A 22,100-nucleotide genomic window follows, 5' to 3' on the forward strand; every position below is an offset into this window, starting at 1 on the left:
TGGAGAAATGTTATCAGTTTTTTCAGTATCAGTTATCAGTATCATTTTACTCAAATATATATATATAAAAAGCAAAATCAGAGAAACTGATTCAGAAACTGAAGTGGTCTCTTAATGTTTTCCAGAGCTGTACATTACATTACAACCTGTCTAATGACAGACAGATTGTAGAAAACAGCGCCCTCACCACCTTTAATCAGATAAGAAGATCTGAAGAGTGCTGATTTCTCAGGGCTGTCTGATTGCGCTCTGATGGCTTCTCTTGTAAAGGCGCAGATAACATGTAATGGTTATATTAAGCCCTCGGAGCATGAGGATCTACAGGAGGCCTTTAACACTGGAGCACAGCGTGTTAAATCAGGGTGCTGCTGCTGCTGAAGCCACATGTCCACACAGTGGATTACACAAGACCCCTTATCCTAGGTCAACAGATGCTCAGCTGAGGCTGTGCTCTCTATGTCTATATATTATATGAAAATTAATTATGAACCACCACTATGCTGTTATGGTATGCAAAAAAAGGAGTGTATTTAAGGTATGTACTTTTCAGTGCTTTCAATGGGGATTTAGATAACTGTATTTTCATTTCGCTTTCTTTTATTTTAATTACAAAGAACATGTATGGCAAGACTAGGTACTATTATATTACTATTTAATGTAATACTGAGCGTATTTATGCACTTAGAAATCTGTTCATAATCAGTTTATTTATCTGATTATTCACATATAAATGCAAACAGCATTAATTAATTAAGCAGCAGTTTCTCAGGCCCAATCCCATTTTACCCCTTGGTCCGACCACTCGGCGTTAAAGTAAAATGTTGGGCATACATGACCCTTGACCCTGAGATTTTTCAGATCACAGGCACACTCAAAACAGATGTGTATGAAGAATCACTGGCAGGATGGAAGCACAGGCATCCAATGAAACCCATAAATAAATTATTTTCATTGCTAAAAAATTAAGATATCCACTATATTACAATAGTTTAATCTGTAGATTCAATGTGTTATGGCTATTGTGTTCATAACAAGCATAAAAAATTGCTAGTATTTTATCTCAGCTGCTAACTTGCTAACTCTACCATTCCACCTTAAATGGCAATGGCGACATATGTCAGACACTTCAGCATTTAATGTGGAACGAAAAAATAAAATTAAATAAAAGCTTATTTCAGGAATAGGGAATAGACAATAATAATGAATTGCTGCAGCACCTGCTCTCTTTTTAAAGACATATGATAAAACCTAAAGTTAACTAGTTAAATCAGCAGAAGCTAGGTTGCTGAACTTTAGCGCTCCACTAAAAATCTCTGGAATATAATCAAGAGGAAAATGGATGATCACAAGCCATCAAACCAAACTGAACTGCTTGGATTTTTGCACCAGGAGTGGCATAAAGTTATCCAAAAGCAGTGTGTAAGACTGGTGGAGGAGAACATGCCAAGATGCATGAAAACTGTCATTAAAAAGGGAGGGGTACAAGAGAGAAACAGGATTGGGCAAAAGGTCTAAAAATCAGTTTAAGAAATATATGATATACAAAGCTAGATTTTACCTCAGTAATCAGATTTCTTAGTGCATGTAAACACTTTACCAGAGTATTCTCAGATATTTCAGTCTTGGAGTTTACCACAAGTGGTCTGACTATAATTTACCAGAGTTTTATTGCAAATGGTGTTAAAATATAACCTAAATGCTTCACAGAGTATTTTGGTTTGGAAAATAGGAAAACATTTAATAAGAAGGTGTATCCAAACTTCAGACTGGTACTGTATAAAAGTGCTACTAAACTGTAGCTTTAACAGATTTTACTACTGTTGATGTGAACTGCAGCCATCATGGATTCTAAATTTGGAATAGATGAGGCTCTCCTGATTTTACTGGTAGGAAATATGACTTTTAGGAGCAGATTTAGTGCAGAATTATTAAAATCTTGTTCACTGCACCACACAGAAAATCAATATCATAATACAGCTCTGAAAAAAAAATGTGACCACTTAAAAATGATGAGTTTCTTTGATTTTACCAAATTGAAAACCTCTGGATTATAATCAAGAGGAAGATGGATGATCACAAGCCATTAAACCAAACTAAACTGCTTGAATTTTTGCATCAGGAGTGGCAGAAAGTTATCCAAAAGCAGTGTGCAAGACTGGTGGAGGAGAACATGCCAAGATGCATGAAAACTGTGATTAAATACCAGGGTTATTCCAGCAAATATTGATTTCTGAACTCTTAAAACTTTATGAATATAAACATGTTTTCTTTAAGTAGTTTATAGAATAAAACAACAATGTTCTTTTACCTCAAACATATACCTATAAATAGCAAAATCAGAGAAACTGATTCAGAAATTGAAGTGATTTCTTAATTTTTTCTAGAGCTGTACAGTATACGTACATCAATCAGTCGTAACATTAAAACCACAGACATGTAAAATTAATATAATAATAAAGGGGTGGGCCATGAGTATTAATATAATTAATATTAGTACATGAGGTATATTAGTAAGCAAACCGTTCTTAAATATAATGTGTGTGAAGCAGGAAAAATGGTCAACCGTAAGAATCGGACATTTTTACACAGTCTAAATTGTGATTGGGTTTCAGTACCTACCAAAAGTGCTCCAAAGAAGGACGACCAGTAAACCAGGACCAGCGTCATTGGTGCTTAACTTAAAATAAGAATATGCTGCTAATGTCTCGGTCCCAGATACTAGATGACACCTTAAAAGGTCTTGTCGAGTCCACGCCTCGACAGTCGGAACTGTTTTTTTTTTTTTTTTTTGCAGCACCATGTAGGGCCTACAGAACATTAGGCAGGTGGTTTTAATGTTATGACAGTTTTTAATTCTTAGTATTGTGATGTATCTATGCCATATCTCCCACCCCCAATGTATGGTTATGTTGTTTTGTTTGGGTTGCCAGCATGCTTTCTAAGATGCTCTCTACTTGCTTAATCAAGCCTTAACAATGGGATTACAGATGCAGACCCAAAACAACATGGAGCAATAACACATGATTATTATTCATGCTTAATAATGCGACATATGTTTACTAGCATACTAGTCTACTAGACCAAGGCTTGTTCATATCCCTTTGTCCTCAAAAACAGGGATGTGCTTGAATTAAGATGTTTATTTGGTTTTTTTTTTTACTCACAATTATGTAAAATAAAATAAAACTGTATGCATACATTTTGTATAGAGGTAGAGATAAAGACAGCCATGCTTCTTTAAGAACATCTTGCTTGTGTGGAATAATTGTTGAATCTTAATTGAAATCTCACTGAAAATCTCTGTAGAAATTGGAAGAACCCAAAAAAAAAGAAAAGGAAAAAAAGCCCTTACAAAAAAAATCACCATAACCAAAGTATAGACTGCTTTTCAATACATTTTTATTTATCATTAGCATTTTGTGAAGAAACACATTCAGTTATACATTATGATACATGAACATTTACATTTCTGTATCAAGAGAACAGAACATTTTGAACAACTTATTCAACTAATGGTTAAGTAGAAATATAAGAAAAGGGTGGTTAATGAACAATAACAGTTAATCTAATGACTTTAATATGCTTTAATATCCGTTTATTAATATTTAGCCTATAAGGCATCTCCGCACATTAACCGTAACCTTGTGTTCACACTGGCAGACGACAGAGTGACGGGTGACCATTCATTTCCTATGGCAGGACAAGATATATATATATTTTTTTATAGCAGTGAGACGTTGATAAGTGGCAAATGACAAAATGACAGAGCGAAAAAAGAGAGCGATTGAGATTTTCTCAACTTTCAAATGATTCAAATTATTACATTCTACACCGAATGGCCGAACAAATACTCTGAACAAATCACAGACAAGGGGGTCCAAGATTCACAACATATGCTCTGCAGTTTTTTTCTGACCATGAAAAAGAGGATCATTTGCTCTTTTCATTTTTATATGATGTATCCTTGCTCAAATTCAGGGGCAATTTGGAGAAAAATAAAACTTGGAAGAAATTTCCAGTAGTGGATGGAGACATGGGTCTCTGCAGCTCTGAGTAGTGGGCGTGTTGAAAGGTGTGGGCGTGTCGAAAGGTGGTCGTCTATTGGTCTATTGGAGCTGACGTTTCAGCGTGGCTGCCATTTTGGAGCGCCCCCAGTGTATTTATTTACACTGAGAAAGGAGTTTAATAAACCTATAATATTCACAACTCTACCAATTTGTACCCGATTTACACAAGGTTTGGTTTGTTACAAACAGCAGAGATGTAGTAATGTTTCAGGACGCTGTCACACATTACAAACACGTGCTTTCATGCTTAAATACTTATTATACTCTTTAACAAAGACAGACATATGGTATGGCATATTAATAAGTGAATAACTTCATTAATTTAATATATATATATATATATATATATATATATATATATATTAAATTAATGAATTTATTCACTTAATATATATATATATATGTGTGTGTGTGTGTGTGTGTGTTTGCATGTGTCTATGTACATATAAATATAAAATTAATTAATTTATACACTTATTAATATGCCATACCATTTGTCTGTCTTTGTTAAAGAACATAATATAAAGTATTTCAGCACATATTTGTAATGTGTGACAGCATCCTGAATCATTACTACATCTCTGCTGTTTGTAACAAACCAAACCGTGTGTAAATCGGGTAAAAATTGGTGGAGCTGTCATTATTATAAGTGTCTTTAATCCTTTTCGGCAGTAAAGTTTTGACACGCCCACTCTATTGCGTACACAACCTTTCGACACGCCTACACCTTTCGACACGCCCATACCTTTCAACACGCCCACTACTCCGAGCTGCAGAGACCTATACTTGAGTGGATGGCTCGATAGGTAGCATTCTAGCATGCTAACCGGTCACACTGACACAAGTCCACTCATGACCGCGTGAACAGCCCCAAAAAACAAACGTGAGGCAACACAAGTGACTTGTCCCCTGCCAGTGTGAACGCAGGATAAGAGTATAGAGTTGATGTTCTGAAAAGATGCTTCCATTATAGAAAAATGAATTCTGTGCTACTTTTTGGGTCCCTAGTTTCAGCCATTGTGCACCAGAGACAGATTCAAACCATCCTGTCACGAATGAGACCTATCTTCTAGTGAACATGGTAGGACAATCTACAAACATTCAAAACCAGTTTTAATGACTGGATCAGAGCAGCTATAGTTAACTAAGTCAAAGATGACAACAGTAGAACATTGAATATGTCAGAAGAATAATGAACATATAACAGCTGTGAGATGATGACCGTAAAATAAGTGAAAAAAAAATCATGAAAAATTCAGCTTTTTCTAACTACTTGTTCCCTCAAACCTATAAGCAAGACCCTTTACAAAGTGAACAAATGTAAACTGAACTCCAGTCCGTATGGCAGCGTACCCTTTTTATCTAGCGTACATGCAAATTTGGATATGCCGCTGATGTGAATTACTTTTACTGACGAGAAGAATCCCTTTAAATTACATTACTGCAAGTGGCAATCATCGGGTGCCACTACAAAGCCAGTTTTAGATTAAATAAATAATGAACAGTAATTTTAGATTTGAATCATATACATTGTAATAGATGTGGCTCTAAACCCCAATCACAGATTTTTGTTCATGATCTGAATTTGCATAGACATTAAACTAAACAATTATTATCCATGATAAAAGATTTTCCCCAATGTTTTCTATTCTTAAATTTCCATGTGTGCTTTCCGTTCCTATGTGCATGCATGATTGTAATGAAAAATGTGGCTCAGTCATTTGGCAACATTATGATTTTCACTCTGATTTAGATTCACAAATATTTCCAGAAATATTTCCCACTCAACCAAGATGTCTCTGAGAATGGCTGTCTTTATCTAATACAAAATGATTGCAATTAAACAATACAATAAAAGTAACAATAACAAGAAAATAGGTACGAAAGGTGTTCTGACGCTGATCAGAACTGAAGTGGACGATGAGATGAATGAATATCAAAAGATTAGGAATCCAGCATGTGGACTCTCTAAACTTTATGGTCAACTTACCTTTGGTAAAAAGAAAGAAATTAGTAAACAAGTCATGTTGAGCACCCATGTAACAAACTTACAAACATTTGGGGGCATGTTGTCCATACACAGCCTGAATCTAGACCAGGCTAAATCTGTGTACAGAAAACTAGCCCTGCATACAGGTTCACATTTATTGATGAGGCGATGAGGCATACGCATACGCATCATAAGCTTAATATCAAGCTTAAACAAGCTTAAACGTGCTATCTGCTGCCTAGATGAGCGAAAAAGGAAAAAGGCAGCAAAGAGAAATGCATCATGTGAGTGATATGTTTTTTATGTTTTTGAGATCTAGCAAATGAAGGTCCATGCATTCTCAGACACAGCCTGGTTCTATGGCATAAACTAGCAAGTGAACAAGAAACAGAAAATGTGCACGAAGCATAGGCTACATAGCAAAGCGTCACATTTTGAGAGGGAAAAATAATAAAAAAAAATAAAAAAAAAACCCCTCCAAAAAAACCCAAACAGAATAATAAAAAAAAAAAAAACTGGAAATTGAGGAACGTTCACACTCTCGTTCTTTTTGCAGATCCAACAGTGCCCTGATTATGTGTCTAACTCACCCTAACTTAATGAACCTGCCAACATCCCAAAATTGGCAACTCAAAGTATCTTCACAGTTTAAAAAAGAAAAAAAAGAGAACAGGGATAAGGCTCAATGAGGGAACCACAGCCAATTTTAACACTTGATAGAAACTTGTGATTAACTCTGTGAGAAATTGGCATGTTTGAGACGAGTAAACGCAGTGGCAAAGAAGATCTCTGGAAGTGTTTCATTAAGCGACATCCATGAGTGTGTACCTGAGAAGTCCTGCCGTTTACCACAAATATTACCACGAACTCAGTATTTAAAAAAATAAAATAAAATTGAGGCAAAAATCTGACATGATGTAGCGTTTGGTTAAAGAAAGATCAGTTTGCTCAAGAATTAGGAATATTCTTTCATGCCAAACTGAAGTGATTTATCATATAAATGCCAAAATTAAAACTTACATTTTTATATTAGTACTGCTGATGCTTTTTTTTTTTTTTTTTTTTACTTTTCTGGCATTAAAATGACAGTAACTCGTCTAAAAGCCAACGCAAACCTTTTGTGTTTAATTACATTGCACTGGCATGAAAAAAAGGTGAAAAAGGAAATTTCTACCAAAATATTTTAGTTTGTAGTCATTATTTAATATACAACTTATCTTAGTGGATAAAGGCTTTAAAATACTTTATATATTAAAGTGCAAAAGCCTCCCACAAAAGTAAAAAAAAAAAGAAAAAAGAAACATAACAGACATAAAGCATGGAGGCACTAGAAAGCCCTATCTTTATATCTTTATATGAAATTACTGCATATGAGCTTTAGTATAACATAAGAGCTTAGACAGCCAAAGATAGTCAACACTTAGGTTCTTTAGACAGAATAAAACAAAAGAAAGAGGAAAAATTTAATAGTACTACATACAATTCAAATAGTGGCCTGTGTACACCTCATGTAGTTTAATATATATTCCCATACAAATGCATTATACACATTTTTGCAGTCTGTAAAGGCTATTATTAATAATATTATTGCTATGTAGCATTATACTAAGAGCTTCTCCTGCTTAGAATGTATATATCAATATGCATTTGCTTATACAATGATTTATACCATCATGATCTGACCTATGCTTAAACATATACCTAATTCTTACGGACTTCAAACTGTGTCTCCCTCCCGGCTCCAGACGTGACCGTTGATGTCACATCCAAGTTTCACATCCAGAGAGAAGCACATGGGAGGTACACAGGTTGGATTAAAGGGGGAGGGACAGGATTTGAGCAATGGAGGGACAGTAACAGAGAGCTCAGTGGTCAGGATCATTTTGATGAGGGTTGGGGAGTAGCCGGCTGCTAGAACTTGCCTGCGCTGGCCACAAAGGGCACGGAACCGAAGGGGTCCTCGGAGAGCAGGGGCTGCTGCCGCTCCGCGCCACTGGCCTCCACACTGACTGCTCTCTCCACTGGCTTTTCTAAAGGGAGAAGAAGACAGGAGGTGTTACAGTGACAGCAGGGTGGTGAGACATAGATGCCCTCTGCTGGAGAGGGACAGAAAGAGATTGATGATGTGTAATAAAATGTGTGGCGGTAAATAAATGGATTAATCAGATTGGTGAATTAAACTGGGGCAACACAGTCACATCAGCGCCAAATCACAACTAGTCTCAAATTCTCCTTATCCAAAAATGTATTCAGTCAATCAACCAGTTTAGTGTCTGAAGCTTGCTTATTTAGCTTGCATTAAGCACAGTGTCAAAAGATAAAACGAAAGTATGAAATACATCAAATTTCTGTACTGTGCATATTGTTGTATGAAATTTCTGGACTATTGTAATTTAATGTGGGTTAAGGCAAATGTGTGCTGAGGCTCTGGGAAAAAAAATTAATGATGAGTTTCTTTGATTTTACCAAATTAAAAACCTCTGGATTATAATAAAGAGGAAGATGGATGATCACAAGCCATCAAACCAAACTGAACTGCTTGAATTTCTACACCAGGAGTAAAGGCATAAAGTTATCCAAAAGCAGTGTGTAAGACTGGTGGAGAAGAACATGCCAAGATGCATTAAAACTGTGATTAAAAGCCAGATTTATACCACCAAATAATGATTTCCGATCTCTTAAAACTTTATGAACATTATCTTATGTTTTTTGCATTATTTAAGGTCTGAAAGCACTGCATCTTTTTTTGTTATTTCAGCCATTTCTCCTTTTCTGCAAATAAATCCTCTAAATGACAATATTTTTGGGGGAATTTGGGAGAAATGTTATCTCTAGTTTATAGAATAAAACAACAATGTTAATTTTACTCAAACATAAACCTATAAATAGCAAAATGAGAGAAACTGATACAGAAACTGAAGTGGTCTCTTAAAATTAAATTTTCCCAGAGCTGTATGTCACCACATGATAAGCAAGCCTAAGTCACCAACTGGCTACTTCATTAAAACCACTTCTTTGTTTATTTTATCAGCTCCTTATACCAGTTCTGTAATTACAGACTGTAATCCATCTGTGGTTGTCATTTTCAGCACTGCAGTGACAGTGACACCATCTTGGTGGTGGTGTATGTTAGTGTGTGTTGTGCTGGTGTGAATATATCAGATACAGCAGTGCTGCTGGAGTTTTTAAACATTGTGTCTAATGTATTAGACACTTCTATATAGTTACTCCACCTTGTAGGAGTTGGAATCTCTAGACATCTTACAATCCAATTCAAGTACGATTCTGAGGTCTGCGATGTGATTATAAAACAAATATTAAGCATCTTAATGCATCTTTTTCTTCTATACAGGTTTTCTTTTTCATTTTTGCATGACTACTTCTTACTTTTAAAGTAAAATATCTGTAATGATTCATAAGGAATTCCAGTATTTAATAGAGAAATATTTAATTTAAGAAATCGGCTCGTAGAACGGCTCACATTGTGAGACAATTGACCAAAATTCCTTATCGAACAGAACTACAACTCTCTTACATGGTCAGTGGAGCAATATAATTCTTGGTGTGAAAGAAAATTATAGGAAGCATAAAGACAAAAAATGAAGTTTGTAACACTTGCTTGCACGCAGAAGATCAAACTCTCTGTCCAGCAACTCCTCTGCTGTGAGTTTGGAGAAGTTATCCTCTCCGAAGGGGTTCCAGCGAGACATATCAGGAGGGTTACTTGTAGGCTGGAGAGTGGGGCTAATCATCTCTGGGCCGGATACTTGTGTTCTGGAATCAGAGAGTAAGAAAAGAGAAGAAGCCAGACCACAGTAATTACATATCATGTTCAGAATCTGTGAAGCATCTCTGTGGATGAACCACAGTGATTGGATAAAACTTATGGTTGTAAGTTGATTGATGAGGAAACCTGGTATTGGTGTATGAAGGGTCCACAGGGGAAAGTCCTGCAGGGTTGTAGGAGCCCAGTGGAGCCTGGAATTCTAGTGGGGAAATGTAGGGCACCTGCTGGGCTGAAGCACACTGCTGCTGCTGCTGCTGCTGGGCAGCAAAAGCCTGCTGGTAATGATGCATCTGCTGAACAAAAGGATAGCGATTTGGTTATAATTTGGACATAATGGACTGGAAGGACATTAAGAGAGGGCTGGGTATGGGATTCCCTTTCTTTTGCCAAAGCCAATTTTAATCTTTCCACCGCTACCAAACACATCTGTTCACTCGCCCACTTCTGTTTGTTTTTTTTATTATATATATATATATAAAATAAAAAGAAGCAGACTTGCCCTATTTCCAACACATTTCAATACAATAATCACAACCTTTGGCTTTCATGCACATAAACTCCTTGTACTTCTCTCTGGTTAAAGGAAGAAAAAATAATAAATAATTAATTAAAAAACAAACAAAAAATACACCATGGCCTTTTTAACCCAAAGTGACCACTAAGCATAGTGAGAGAGTGACACAAAGCCCCTCTCATTTCCCTATAGTGTAATTGCTTCATATGTTACGATTTAACACAGAGAATCGGTCGATTTCACCCCCCATTCAATCCCCTGATGGCTTCACATGGAGCAGATTGCATCTGAAATTAAACAGATGGTAACCATTCGGTGGAAAATGAGCTAAAAATTGCGCCGCCTTAACGTTATGTATTTAGAGGAAGTCGGTTATCTGCACTTCCATGTTTAGCGTAAATACATTTCGGAGGAATTACTGACGGATGCGACCGACTGGCATCGACTTGGACACAGAAACGGTTTGGCACGGAACGCTTCTGCAGAAAGTGTGCGAGTCGCCAAATTAGCAATGGAGGCAGAGTAGTGCAATCCAATTGGACTTTTCTTTAGTGAGCAGTACAACTCCACACATATTGGTGACTCGACCCAAGGCATGCTGCTTTTGTTTAGGCCCATGCAGTGTCCAAAAATCACAAAACCTTTAAATTGAATTTATCTGCACTGAAAATCAGACTTTGCTTTAAAAATTCAATGTATTTTTGTTAATTAGATGTCTCGATCGCATTTTTTTGTGATTTTCAGTATGTGCCGACACCCAGTCCTGATCCAATACTTTGGAAATGCAACAAAAAAAAAAAACACATCCAAGTTGTCCCTTAAGTTTTTTTTTTTATGCATTTTTCCTTAAACAAACAAACTCAAATATACAATTCTGTGATTAACCATAATTAAGATAATGATTCTTTTTTTAAATTAGTAATAGTAATAGTAATAACAGTGTATTGTGGTTTATGCCTGGCAGACTAGATTTATACCAGAGCTTTTTCTTGTATTATAATGTCTCAGGTTCGTTTTAATGCTTTTAAAATTAGAATATTATAAATGTATAAATGTAAACTGAAATACTGAGTTTAACTGTGGGTATGTGTGTGTGTGTGTGTGTGTGTGTGTGTGGAAGAGAGAAAGAGCGAGTAAATGAAAAAAACGAGAGGGTGAGAGTCTTCAGCACAGTAATGGTGTGTCGACAGTTTGGAGGAAAATGAAGCGTGGATGAAAGAATCAAATGGCTCTATAGGTTGCTCTTTTAAGAACACTTTACTAGACAGAAAGTGTTGAAAAACAAGTGCACACGAGATGATTGGCTGGTGTATTTTCAAGTCCCAGATAAAGCACTGTAAATTGGATGATTTAATGTGTTAGAAAAGCTATGGCATTTTGCAGCTAAGGAATACTGATGCCTATGTACTCTCTGTCTAGAACACATTTAGGTGTTCACTACCAACTTTGCAGCATCTGGTATCTGCTCCCTTTAAGAGACTGAATGAACGGGCTGGCGGTTGGCACCGGAGCGCTGCCTTTCACAGCCGACTGGGCCCACTGCTGCTGCCTGACTGTGTGAGTGCTCACCAGGGCTGCGTACTGCTGCTGCTGCTGCTGCTGCGGGTGATACATGGACTGCTGCATCAGCATCTGTTGGTGGAGCATATGCTGCTGCTGCATCTGGAGGCTCTGCTGCATGGCCTGATACTGCACAGAGGGAGACACAGTGAGGGTTTAAGAGAGTGGAAAACAGGGTGATGAAGGGAGGGAGAAAAAGCTAAATTATGATGTGCTTTTTGCAACTTCTGGTATTGAAAAAACTTCATCTGAGCAATGGATTATTACCCAGGAAACATTCAGGTCAGTTGATTTCATTTTTTATGCTGGATAGCAGTAAGATATGCATTTACAGTATGTTAATAACATTTAATAGACATCAGTAATACAAACTGTTAGACTACAAAGACAAAATATTTTTTTTTTCAGATTTATATTTTTATTAAAATGTATGCTCTATTTCTATTTATTTACACAAATATGGTAGGATATGGTTTCACTTAATTAATAAACAAGAAAAATGTATATTTTAAATACTAAAAACTGAATATATGTCAGTGTCAGGGGTGTTAAAAAGCTTGTGTGGCTGAACACAATTCACAGTTACAAACAGATGAGAGAGAAATGCTGCTATAGAGCAGTCATGAGACAGCTGTGTTAGGCCATCTGACCCATTAACAGAGTAAGACACGATTAACCAGCTGACCACCTGCTATGCTCCCCAACACATTCTGTCTCCTCTCTACTCAAACACACAGCGCCATCTGTCTGCATGCAGATTCAATTACAACACAAGATTCTTCTGTTATTAAGGATCATTGTTATTAAGCAGAAATGTTGAAATATTGTTTTAATGAATGACAAGTGTGAATTTTGTTAAATATTTAATGAACTTACACATATTCACACAAAATAAGAGCAGTCTCCAGTGTGATGTGAGCATGAAACTGATTTGATGCATGCCCAACAAAAAAAAACTTGCATCTGAGGCAAAATATGTAGCTAAATTAGTATAATTAGTATTAAATAAGTTTGTAAAAGCAAATCTCTTTGATGTCAATACCAATCAACCATAACATTAGCACCTCAAACAATTCAGTTGTATAAAACTGTGGGCTGAAACAACAGACCTGACCATTTGAGGCAAGGACTCTGATGGTACCTATAGTACGTCTAAGGCTATTACATAGTTTTGTGCATAAATTTGTTATAAAATGAGATCTGATCTTCATCCAAGTCAAGAGTGTAGACAAATAGAATGTGTCTAAAATAATAATACAGAAAAAAAATTATGATCAATCATGGCTTCATTAAGAACAAACAGAACAACTACATAGTATAGATAAAGTAAGTAAGTGATAAAGTTACTTTATAGTATATATAATGTAAGTGAACTTGTGTTAATGACCTCAAAAAAGCTAACTATAGTTAAATGTTAGGATACCTGGATTCTTCCTAGTTTAGGAGGTGTGGACTAGAGCTAATCTGACAACACTCAAACGTTTAGAGTTTGCTCCACACATCAGGGTGCTTGTATGTGAGCCATTCTGCGCCAAAAGGAGCTTTCAGAAGACCTACAATCGAACGCTTATGATTTACATAAAGCAGGGAATGATTACAAAGTGATTTCAATGACTTTAGAAATTCACCAGTCTACAGTAAAGCAAAAATGTACAAATTAAGACAATTTTTGACTGTAGCTATTGAGTATGTTTATTGAGTTTGAGAGATCATCAAGAGATGCAAGATCTTAGGCAGATTATATGTCAATACCACTGATTAAAGGTATATAATTTTTATTATATAGATGCATTACACACAGGGTAACCTATTTTAAGTGTTTATTTCTTTTATTGTTGGCGATTATGGTTTACAGCAATGGAAACCCAAAAATCAGTTCATCAGAATATTAAAATATTACATAAGACCAATTGGTACTTTTGGCAGTGTGGGCAGTGTGCCAAGTCCTGCTGGAAAATGAAATCCGCATCTCCATAAAAGTTGTCAGCAGGGGAGAAGCATGAAATGCTTTGAATTTGATATAACACAGTGGATCAACACCAGCAGATGACATGGCTCCACTAACTGTGGAAACTTCACACTAGATCTCGAGCAGCTTGGACTGTGTGTCTCTCCACTCTTCCTCCAGACTCTGAACCCTTGATTTACAAATAAAATGTAAAAATTTACTGATAGTCAGTGATGGTTTGGAGAGTCAGGTCATCTGCTGGTGTTGATCCACTGTTTTATATCAAGTCTAAAGTCAATGCAGTGTTTCCCGGAAAGTTTTACAGCACTTCATGCTTCCCTCTGCTGACAACTTTTATGGAGATGCAGATTTAAAATTCCAGCCAGACTTGGCACACTGCCAAAGTACCAATTAGTCTTATATAATATAAACATTTTCTGAGACACTGATCTTTGGGTTTTGATTGCCATAATCATTAACAATAAAAAATAAGCGCTTAAAATAGACCACTCTGTGTTTAATACATGTATATAATATATGAGTCTCACATTTTGAACTGAATTACTGAAATAAAGTAACTTTACATTAATATTCATAATTTATTGGTGCACACACACCCTGTAACATATTCCACTGTCAATATTTAATATCAATTAAACTTACTTGCTCCACCATGGAACTTATAGCACTTGCTACTAATGTCTCTGTGTTTAACAAAAAAAAAGACAATATCTTATATCAAGATTACCTGCATGTACTGCAGCTGTTGTGCATTGAGTTGTTGCTGGTGGTGCATGTTATGTTGTTGTTGTTGATGGTGTTGATGATGAGGTGGTGGTTGTTGTTGTGGTTGTTGTTGGAGTTGGAGTCTCAGGTCTCCAGGCTGCAGCTGCTGTAAAACTCTGTTCTGCTGATTGCTGCTCTGTATCGGCACAGTCGCCTGCTGTCCGTTCCCTTGGGCTGAAGAAAAGCCAAATGGACATATTACAGGTTTAAAAGGAGCATAAATAGATTACACTAAAGCTTACAGAACAAGTGAGATATAAGAGAAATAAATAAGAAACATCAGAGCATTACCACTTTGGCCGTTGCTGACGGTTCCAGAGGGAACGGTCATTTTCACTGGAGTTACTGAGTTAGGCAGTGGAAGGACGTTGCTGTTGGCAGCTTTTGGCCTTTGCCTCGGAGCAATGGACGTTTCCGTGGGGCCTACGGACTCTGTTATCCTGCAGTAATTAATATAGAATCTCAGTATAGTATTCATCAATGGTTATGATACATAAATATTTGCACAGTAGAAAAAAAAAACACACACACAAAAAAAACCAAGTCACCAGGGTAAAACTGGTTAATCACATTTAGCTAAATGAAAAGGATAACAAGAACAACAAGGATAATCATATTCCCTTTCATTAGAAATACCTGGCTTTTGTCAGGCTCTTCTTAGCAGCGATGTCACTGGCTGTTAGTGGCTCCGGCAGCGTGGTGGGGATGGGAGAGTTCTGCCATCAGAAACACAAAGTCAAAACCTCAAATCTACCAGTACTGCTTCAAAACATTCTCAATGCTTTAAAATGCTCTAATTACTGTATAAGCTATGAAAAAATACTTACAAATAGATTTGGCACTGGACATTCCTTTCCAGCTAATCTGAAGGCAAAGTGAGACACTTGATAGATGTCTGGTCTTTTTTCTTGATCCGGTTCCAACATGTATCCTAGAGTAACAAAAATACATGAATTAATTAAAATACTGAGTGAACAATAGACATGATCGTCATGATGAAACAGCAAATTTGGCAGGGCAGAGACTACTTAGACTAAGCTAAGTAAACATGTGTAAAGGTCTTGATGGTAAGTCTGATTATTCCTAGGTTACATATAGTACAGAGATGATTCAGATATTGTAACCTATTTTCAAATTAAAATTCAACTCTCCAACTAATTCTAACAGTTATTAATCGGCTGATCAATAATGAATTTATTTTATGTCCAGAAGGAATGAAAAATGAAACAGAAAATAAAGTGAAATATGAAATATGCTAGTTTTGGATGATGGATTGTACAGGGCTCCTTGGAATGATTTAAGCTTGGGATGTGTTTTATAAGCTTTAAACTTCTTCTCCACAGTTTTATCTCTGACCTGTCTGGTGAGTTCGTTGGTCTTCATGATGCTGTTTGTTCACTAGTGTTCTCTAATAAACCACTGAGGCCTTCACAGAACAGCTGTATTTATACTGAGACCAAATTACACACAGCTGCACTCTATTAACTAATTAAGTGATGTCTTAAGGCAATTGATTGCACTGGATTTTATTTAGTAGTTTCAGAGAAAAAGAAGTTGACATAATTGAATCTTACATCATATGTGCCACAAACATGTTAGCTGTGAAACACAATGAATCTTTAAATTCCAACTTGGTCTGCTTTTTTCTGTGTGGTGCTGAATTCTTATTCATATCCAATTCCTGGTGAAGTATCTGAACAGCAAGATCACACTTCATTCAATATTTGTCAACGAGCAGTGAAAAATTGCAGTAGGGGAAGTTTTCAGTGGTAGGAGAGCAAAGTCTTAAACCCCAGGACGCAAACCAGAGAAATGGGCGTGGTCAAATAACAATCTCAGACACAGTGACCTTCTCAGTGACCAGCCTAGCTGCCAGTCACTGGAGCTGCTTGATATCTACTGTGATGCTGGAAAAGCTGAAACTGAAATTACACATGAAACAATTCTCTTTTCACTTGTTCATCAGTTTAGGGGTGTAAACAGTTGTTTTTAAGAATCAGTGGTTAAACTTTTAAATCAATGTAGCATCCATGATTGAACCGAAACATTTAAGTGCTGTATTTTTGGCACTATAAGGTGCACCGGATTATAAGGCACACTATCAATGTATTTTCTGGTCTATTTTCATACATAAGGTTATAAGGCGCATTTTAGGCAACAACATTAACTAGTAGAATAAACAGGGGTGTTGCGATGTTTTCCTTCTAAATTCAGCAGGTGTGGCCACTGGACGGTGAGATCCGTAAAGCTAAGCTAAGTAAAAAAAACTAATTCTTAAAAAAAAAAAATAATAATAAATAAATAAATAATAATAATAATAAAAACATTTCAGATGAGTCAGACAAGACAAACGAGCGCTGGATGTTAATCTAACTGTTTATTTGGGTGAGTAAAGCGCTTCCGTTTATTTACAGTAAGCTTAGATTTACAGATGTCCACTCAAGCTGGAGCATATACTCGCCTCTTAACTGCCAAAGATCTAGCGCTGTGGTTAGTGGCTAATGCTAATGCTGCTCCAGCAGTGCTAGCCGGGATTAGCAGCAGGATACAGGTTGGTAATACTTACCTCTGCACGTGGTTAGCAGCTAATGCTAATACTGCTGAAGAACTAAACTGAAACTCCTGTATAACTGTGTACATCAGTGGAGAGACTTTACTGCTCCTTACAACCTTACTGGTAAAACTCATACATAATGATTTTTGGGAAAATTAAAGGGTTTTAGGGGCACCTTATAGTGCAAAAAAATACGATACTGCATGCTGGAGCTACACTTTGCAATTGTAATGTTCTACAGGACTGAATTGTAAGGTCTAGGAAACTGTAAATAACTGAAGTGCAAACTTACATACAGGGTTCACCAGGTTTAACACTAAACACAAACAAACCTGATCTTACTATAAAAATTAGACAAATACATTTTTTAGATTAATATTTTTGAGCATGCATTACATGTCGAGTATACCACCCTGAAATGCTAAAATAAACGTACCACAGTTTGAGAACCACTGGTCTAGACCAATGTTGCGGATACGTTACATTAAAAGGAAGAATGAATCACCAGAATCAGTTGCTAAATTAATATCTGTTCATGCCTGGCGCTACCTAATGTGTGAACATAGGCTTGATATCTCCGATACCATCAGTTTTGACTTAAAACGGCACACATAATTTATGTAAATGATCTTGTGTGCTCTCAATTTGATTTATTTTGTTTTAGGATTAAAATATCAAATGTTAGTTGCATAAGTCTAGAGAAATAGTGAATGAAAGGATTTGTGAATGAAAAATAACATAGTAAACAAAGACAAGACATGTCATTTTCTACAACTACCAGAAGGTGGCAGTATTGCCTAAGCAAACCTCAACAACAAAGCTGAACTCCACCATTCATATTTCTCTAATATTTCCATTGATCAGATTCAGAGTTAATACAATTTAAACTGAATCACACCGGTCTGATCCAGTGAATTCACATCATAAAGAGGCACGATCTCTGCTGAAGATGCTACTTACTGATTAAACAGTGCAGTTTGGAGGAAAACTTTGAACCGTCTGGAACGCTGAAGATTCCGTCACATATGGCGACTTGACTCTCCCCAAATGGGAGCGTGAAGAAACACAGCTTGTACAACAAGCATCCAAGTGCCTGAGAGAGAGAGAAATATGAGCTCATATTTTCACAGAAAAACAAATGTGCCATCTATGTGATGTGAGCACATCAGAAGGAAAATGAAAGCACTCAGGACAAACATGCTCATGCTGGATGTGCCTGCTCCACAGAATCCGTTCTATTCTTAGAGGAAGCTGACAAAAAAAGGAAACGTACGTTTTAGTGTTTCCTATCTGTGCTGGAACTGACAAATCCCATTTCCCTTTTGTACCCCATTCCCTTTATTTTGAGTGTAACCCTTACCCTTGGAACAGAGCTACAAGGGGAAGGAGTGAAATCCTCCCCCTTCGATTTTGTAAAATCTTTTAAGCACTCATTAAAGATGCTAATAGCTATAGCAATCTAGCTGCTGCTGATTAACTAGTTAACTTTAGGGCTTTATTGTTTGTCTTTAAAAAAAAAAGGGGGCAGATGTCACACTGTTTAATTATAGCCCATTCCTTAATTCCTCTGTGATGGGAAGTTGAAATTAGCTTTTATTAGCATTATTTTATTTTATGTTTGAATGATTAACCAGCTAACCTCTGAGACAAACTACTAGGGACTTTTTTATGCATTATATAAAGAAAATAGCCATAAAACATTGAAACTATACATTAAACTATATAAAATACATAGCTATAGGTAATATAGCTAAAGGTTATCCAAATTTAAACTAGAAAAATACTTATATTTGTGGGTTTCATTGTCGCTTGTGATGTCATCTTGCCAATAATTCTCATATTCCTCTGTTTTGAGTGTGTCTCTGAAAAATCTCTGTTTGAAGGATCATGTAGGCCTAACACTTCCCTCTAACAAACCCTTCAAGCCTAACAAGAATTGGGGCACTCTAAGGGTAAGGCGGTGAAAAAGGATTGGGCCATATTGTCCGAAAAAAGCTGCGGCAGTATAAAAAAAATAAATAAAAAAAAAGCATCAGATCATTTGCAAATTCAGGTTGAGGGATTTAAAAAAGCATTTAGAAAAGTTTCGGTCACTATTAGGGGAAGGGAGAAATGGACATGTTGCTTTTTGTAAATGTTTGGTTTGGAAGACCAAATGAAGTAAAAATAACCCAGTCTTTCTCTCCGTCTCTCACTCTGGGTGAGCTGAGGAGGAAGTAAGAGCAGCTCACTGCTTTCTTTAGAGCCAGGCAGGAAACTACAACACAGCACAAGCTTTTCTTTACTTCCTTTTTTAATTTTCTGCTGTGCTTTGACACAATTAGAACTGCTTGGGGAGAAGGCAAATTGCTTTAAAATTCAATTCATGAAAAATCTTTTAGAGAAGCCAAAACCCTTTAAGCTACACTTTCTGTGAAAAGATAAATGTAACAGTCTTTGTTGATTATACAGCTCTGGAAAAAAAATAAGAGACCAACTAAAAATGATGAGTTTCTTTGATTTGACCAAATTGAAAACCTCTGGAATATAATCAAGAGAAAGATAAATAACCACAAGCCATCAAACTAAGCTGAACTGCTTGACTTTTTGCACCAGGAGTAAAGGCATAAAGTTATCCAAAAGAAGTGTGTAAGACTGGTGGAGGAGAACATACCAAGATGCATGAAAACTGTGATTAAAAAACAGGGTTATTCCACCAAATATTGATTTCTGAACTCGTTAAACTTTATGAATATGAACTTGTTGAATTTGCATTATTTGAGGACTAAAAAACGTTCTTTTTGTTATTTCAGCCATTTCTCATTTTATGCAAACAAATGCTCTAAATAATTAAATAAATATTGAGAAAATGTTGTCTTTTGTCTATAAATAGCCAAATTAGAGAGAAGTGATTCATTAACTAAAGTGGTCTTAAATTTTTTTCCCAAGGCTGTATATTTACATTAGTTTGCCCATATACAAAACAACTTTAGAGTGTAGTATGTAGCTCTAATCAGATTTGGAAACAAACAAAAAAAAACAGACATTTTAATTTAATATGATTGCCTGTAATGAATGTAGAAATAAATACAATGACATTTCCAAGCATTAATAAAGCATACATGAATCAGATTATAAGGGCCGACCTCGGCAGCCCCGAGGTGAAAGAAAGCACAACACATTTGATTTGATTTTGACGTATGACAGAATGGAAAGTACCCACTTTCAATCCGTCTCCCCACTTAATCACACTGTTAAAATCTTGCCGGTTTACATCAGCCAAGCCAGCCATCAACACTTCCACACTCAATCACACTGAGCACTAGGAAACAAAATAAAGGAAGTGTCCCTAATGTGACTGACACAGGACTCCATTTCCTTTAATGCACTTTGATACTCTGTCATTTCTTGTCATAGGAACTCTCTCCCTCTTGAGAACCCTTATTTACAGAGGAAACCAGTTTGTCGGTTGAGCGAGCCAAACCAACCTAGCCAAACCAGATCTGCAACATAACTGTATGTTTGGAAAAAAGAGAGAGAGAGGCATGGAGAGAGAGAGAGAAAGGAGAATGAGGGTCAGTATGTGTAGGCGTGAAAGCAATTGTGTGTGTGTGTGTGTGTGTGTGTGTGTGTGTGTGTGTGTGTGTGTGTGTGTGTGTGTGTGTGTGTGTGTGTTTACCCAAATATCAGTCTTGGTAGTGATGGCTTTCCCTTGGTATAAGTTAATCATCTCTGGGGCTCGATATGACAGGGTCGTGTACCTGCATACACAGGAAGGGCAAGGTCATAGGTGCTTAATAGTGTTACCACCTTACATAATATTACATAAAAACAGATCGTTTAAAAAAGCAGAATCTAGCATGTAAAATCTAGTTTACATAATTCTCCCTGATCAGCCAAGATAAAGTGCATTATCTAAAGAAAGACAGTTCTTAACATCACTGTTATCACATCTCTAAGTACGCCTTTGGTTTTGGCATTTCACATTTTCATGATAAAAAAAAAAAAAAAAAGCCAAATTGCTATCAAAACATACAATTTCATCACAAAAATGTGGTTGTAAATTTTTTATATTGGAAACAATATATATATATATTTTTTTTTAAACAAAAACATTAAAATTACCAGTGCAAATATCAAACAGTGCATGTATGTGTAACTTATGTGACCTACCAGCTTTTAAGCTTGGTTATTTAAATGTAAATGAAGAAGATGTTTTAAGAAAAATTAGGCTTGGATGAAAGTAATAGATGGTTCGATAGGTAGCTAGCTAGATCTTTTCCACCCGATTCAGATCTTTTGAAAATGATGTGATCAACCCTGATTTCCAATCACATGATCAGATCGGGACATGGGAACAGATAAATATATATGCCACATATAAATATATATGCTCAACAAAACAAAGTTATATGCCAATTAGGGGTGTGTCATATCATATCGTACGCAATAACATCGCCAGCATTTTTGAACGATATAATACCCTGAAATATCGTGCCATATATCACCCACCACTAATTATCACATCAGGGTACAACATTTTTGCTGTTTTAGCAAAAGAAAAAAATCACTTTGTTCTCATTTTCCATTATATATCTACTAAAGACAGATTATATCTGTCCAGTATTATTCATTTTACTTTATCAATTTAGTATATAATATCTATTATATACTAAATTATATATATATATATATATATATATATAGATAGATATATATATAGATAGATAGATAGATATTATATACTAAATTGATTATACAGTTAGTTAAGGACTGGACCCTGACAAGTATCCCTAGACTAGTATGTAAGTCATGTAGTTAGGAAAGTGAGGATTTTAAGGATTGGGCAAGATGACCCTAAAATAATATCATTACATTTTTCAAGAACATACTACTGCAACAAAATAAAAATGAA

General features: G+C 36.1%; 2 protein-coding genes across 5 annotated transcripts in view; one reads left to right on the forward strand and one right to left on the reverse strand.

Moving 5' to 3' along the window:
* The window catches only part of LOC125786735 (cyclin-dependent kinase 5 activator 1-like), an 832,135-nt gene that overhangs the window by 440,376 nt on the left and 369,659 nt on the right, over window positions 1–22,100 (forward strand). The window lies entirely within an intron of this gene.
* bmp2k (BMP2 inducible kinase) overlaps window positions 1–22,100 on the reverse strand; it is a 66,709-nt gene that overhangs the window by 4,608 nt on the left and 40,001 nt on the right. For 2 of the 4 annotated variants that reach the window (XM_022664848.2, XM_022664847.2), the window contains exons 6-15: window positions 20,865–20,946; window positions 18,167–18,299; window positions 15,480–15,583; window positions 15,289–15,368; window positions 14,944–15,092; window positions 14,615–14,826; window positions 11,928–12,047; window positions 9,971–10,134; window positions 9,677–9,831; window positions 7,980–8,087 (exon numbers count right to left, since the gene is read on the reverse strand). In XM_022664848.2, coding sequence (XP_022520569.2) covers window positions 7,980–8,087; window positions 9,677–9,831; window positions 9,971–10,134; window positions 11,928–12,047; window positions 14,615–14,826; window positions 14,944–15,092; window positions 15,289–15,368; window positions 15,480–15,583; window positions 18,167–18,299; window positions 20,865–20,946 — 1,307 coding nt within the window. Of the gene's footprint in view, window positions 1–7,979; window positions 8,088–9,676; window positions 9,832–9,970; window positions 10,138–11,927; window positions 12,048–14,614; window positions 14,827–14,943; window positions 15,093–15,288; window positions 15,369–15,479; window positions 15,584–18,166; window positions 18,300–20,864; window positions 20,947–22,100 lie in introns of all 4 variants that reach the window. The other 2 variants (XM_022664846.2, XM_022664845.2) reach the window with 1 other exon arrangement.

Source organism: Astyanax mexicanus, chromosome 22, assembly GCF_023375975.1.
Source record: "Astyanax mexicanus isolate ESR-SI-001 chromosome 22, AstMex3_surface, whole genome shotgun sequence".
Classification (NCBI taxonomy): domain Eukaryota; kingdom Metazoa; phylum Chordata; class Actinopteri; order Characiformes; family Acestrorhamphidae; genus Astyanax; species Astyanax mexicanus.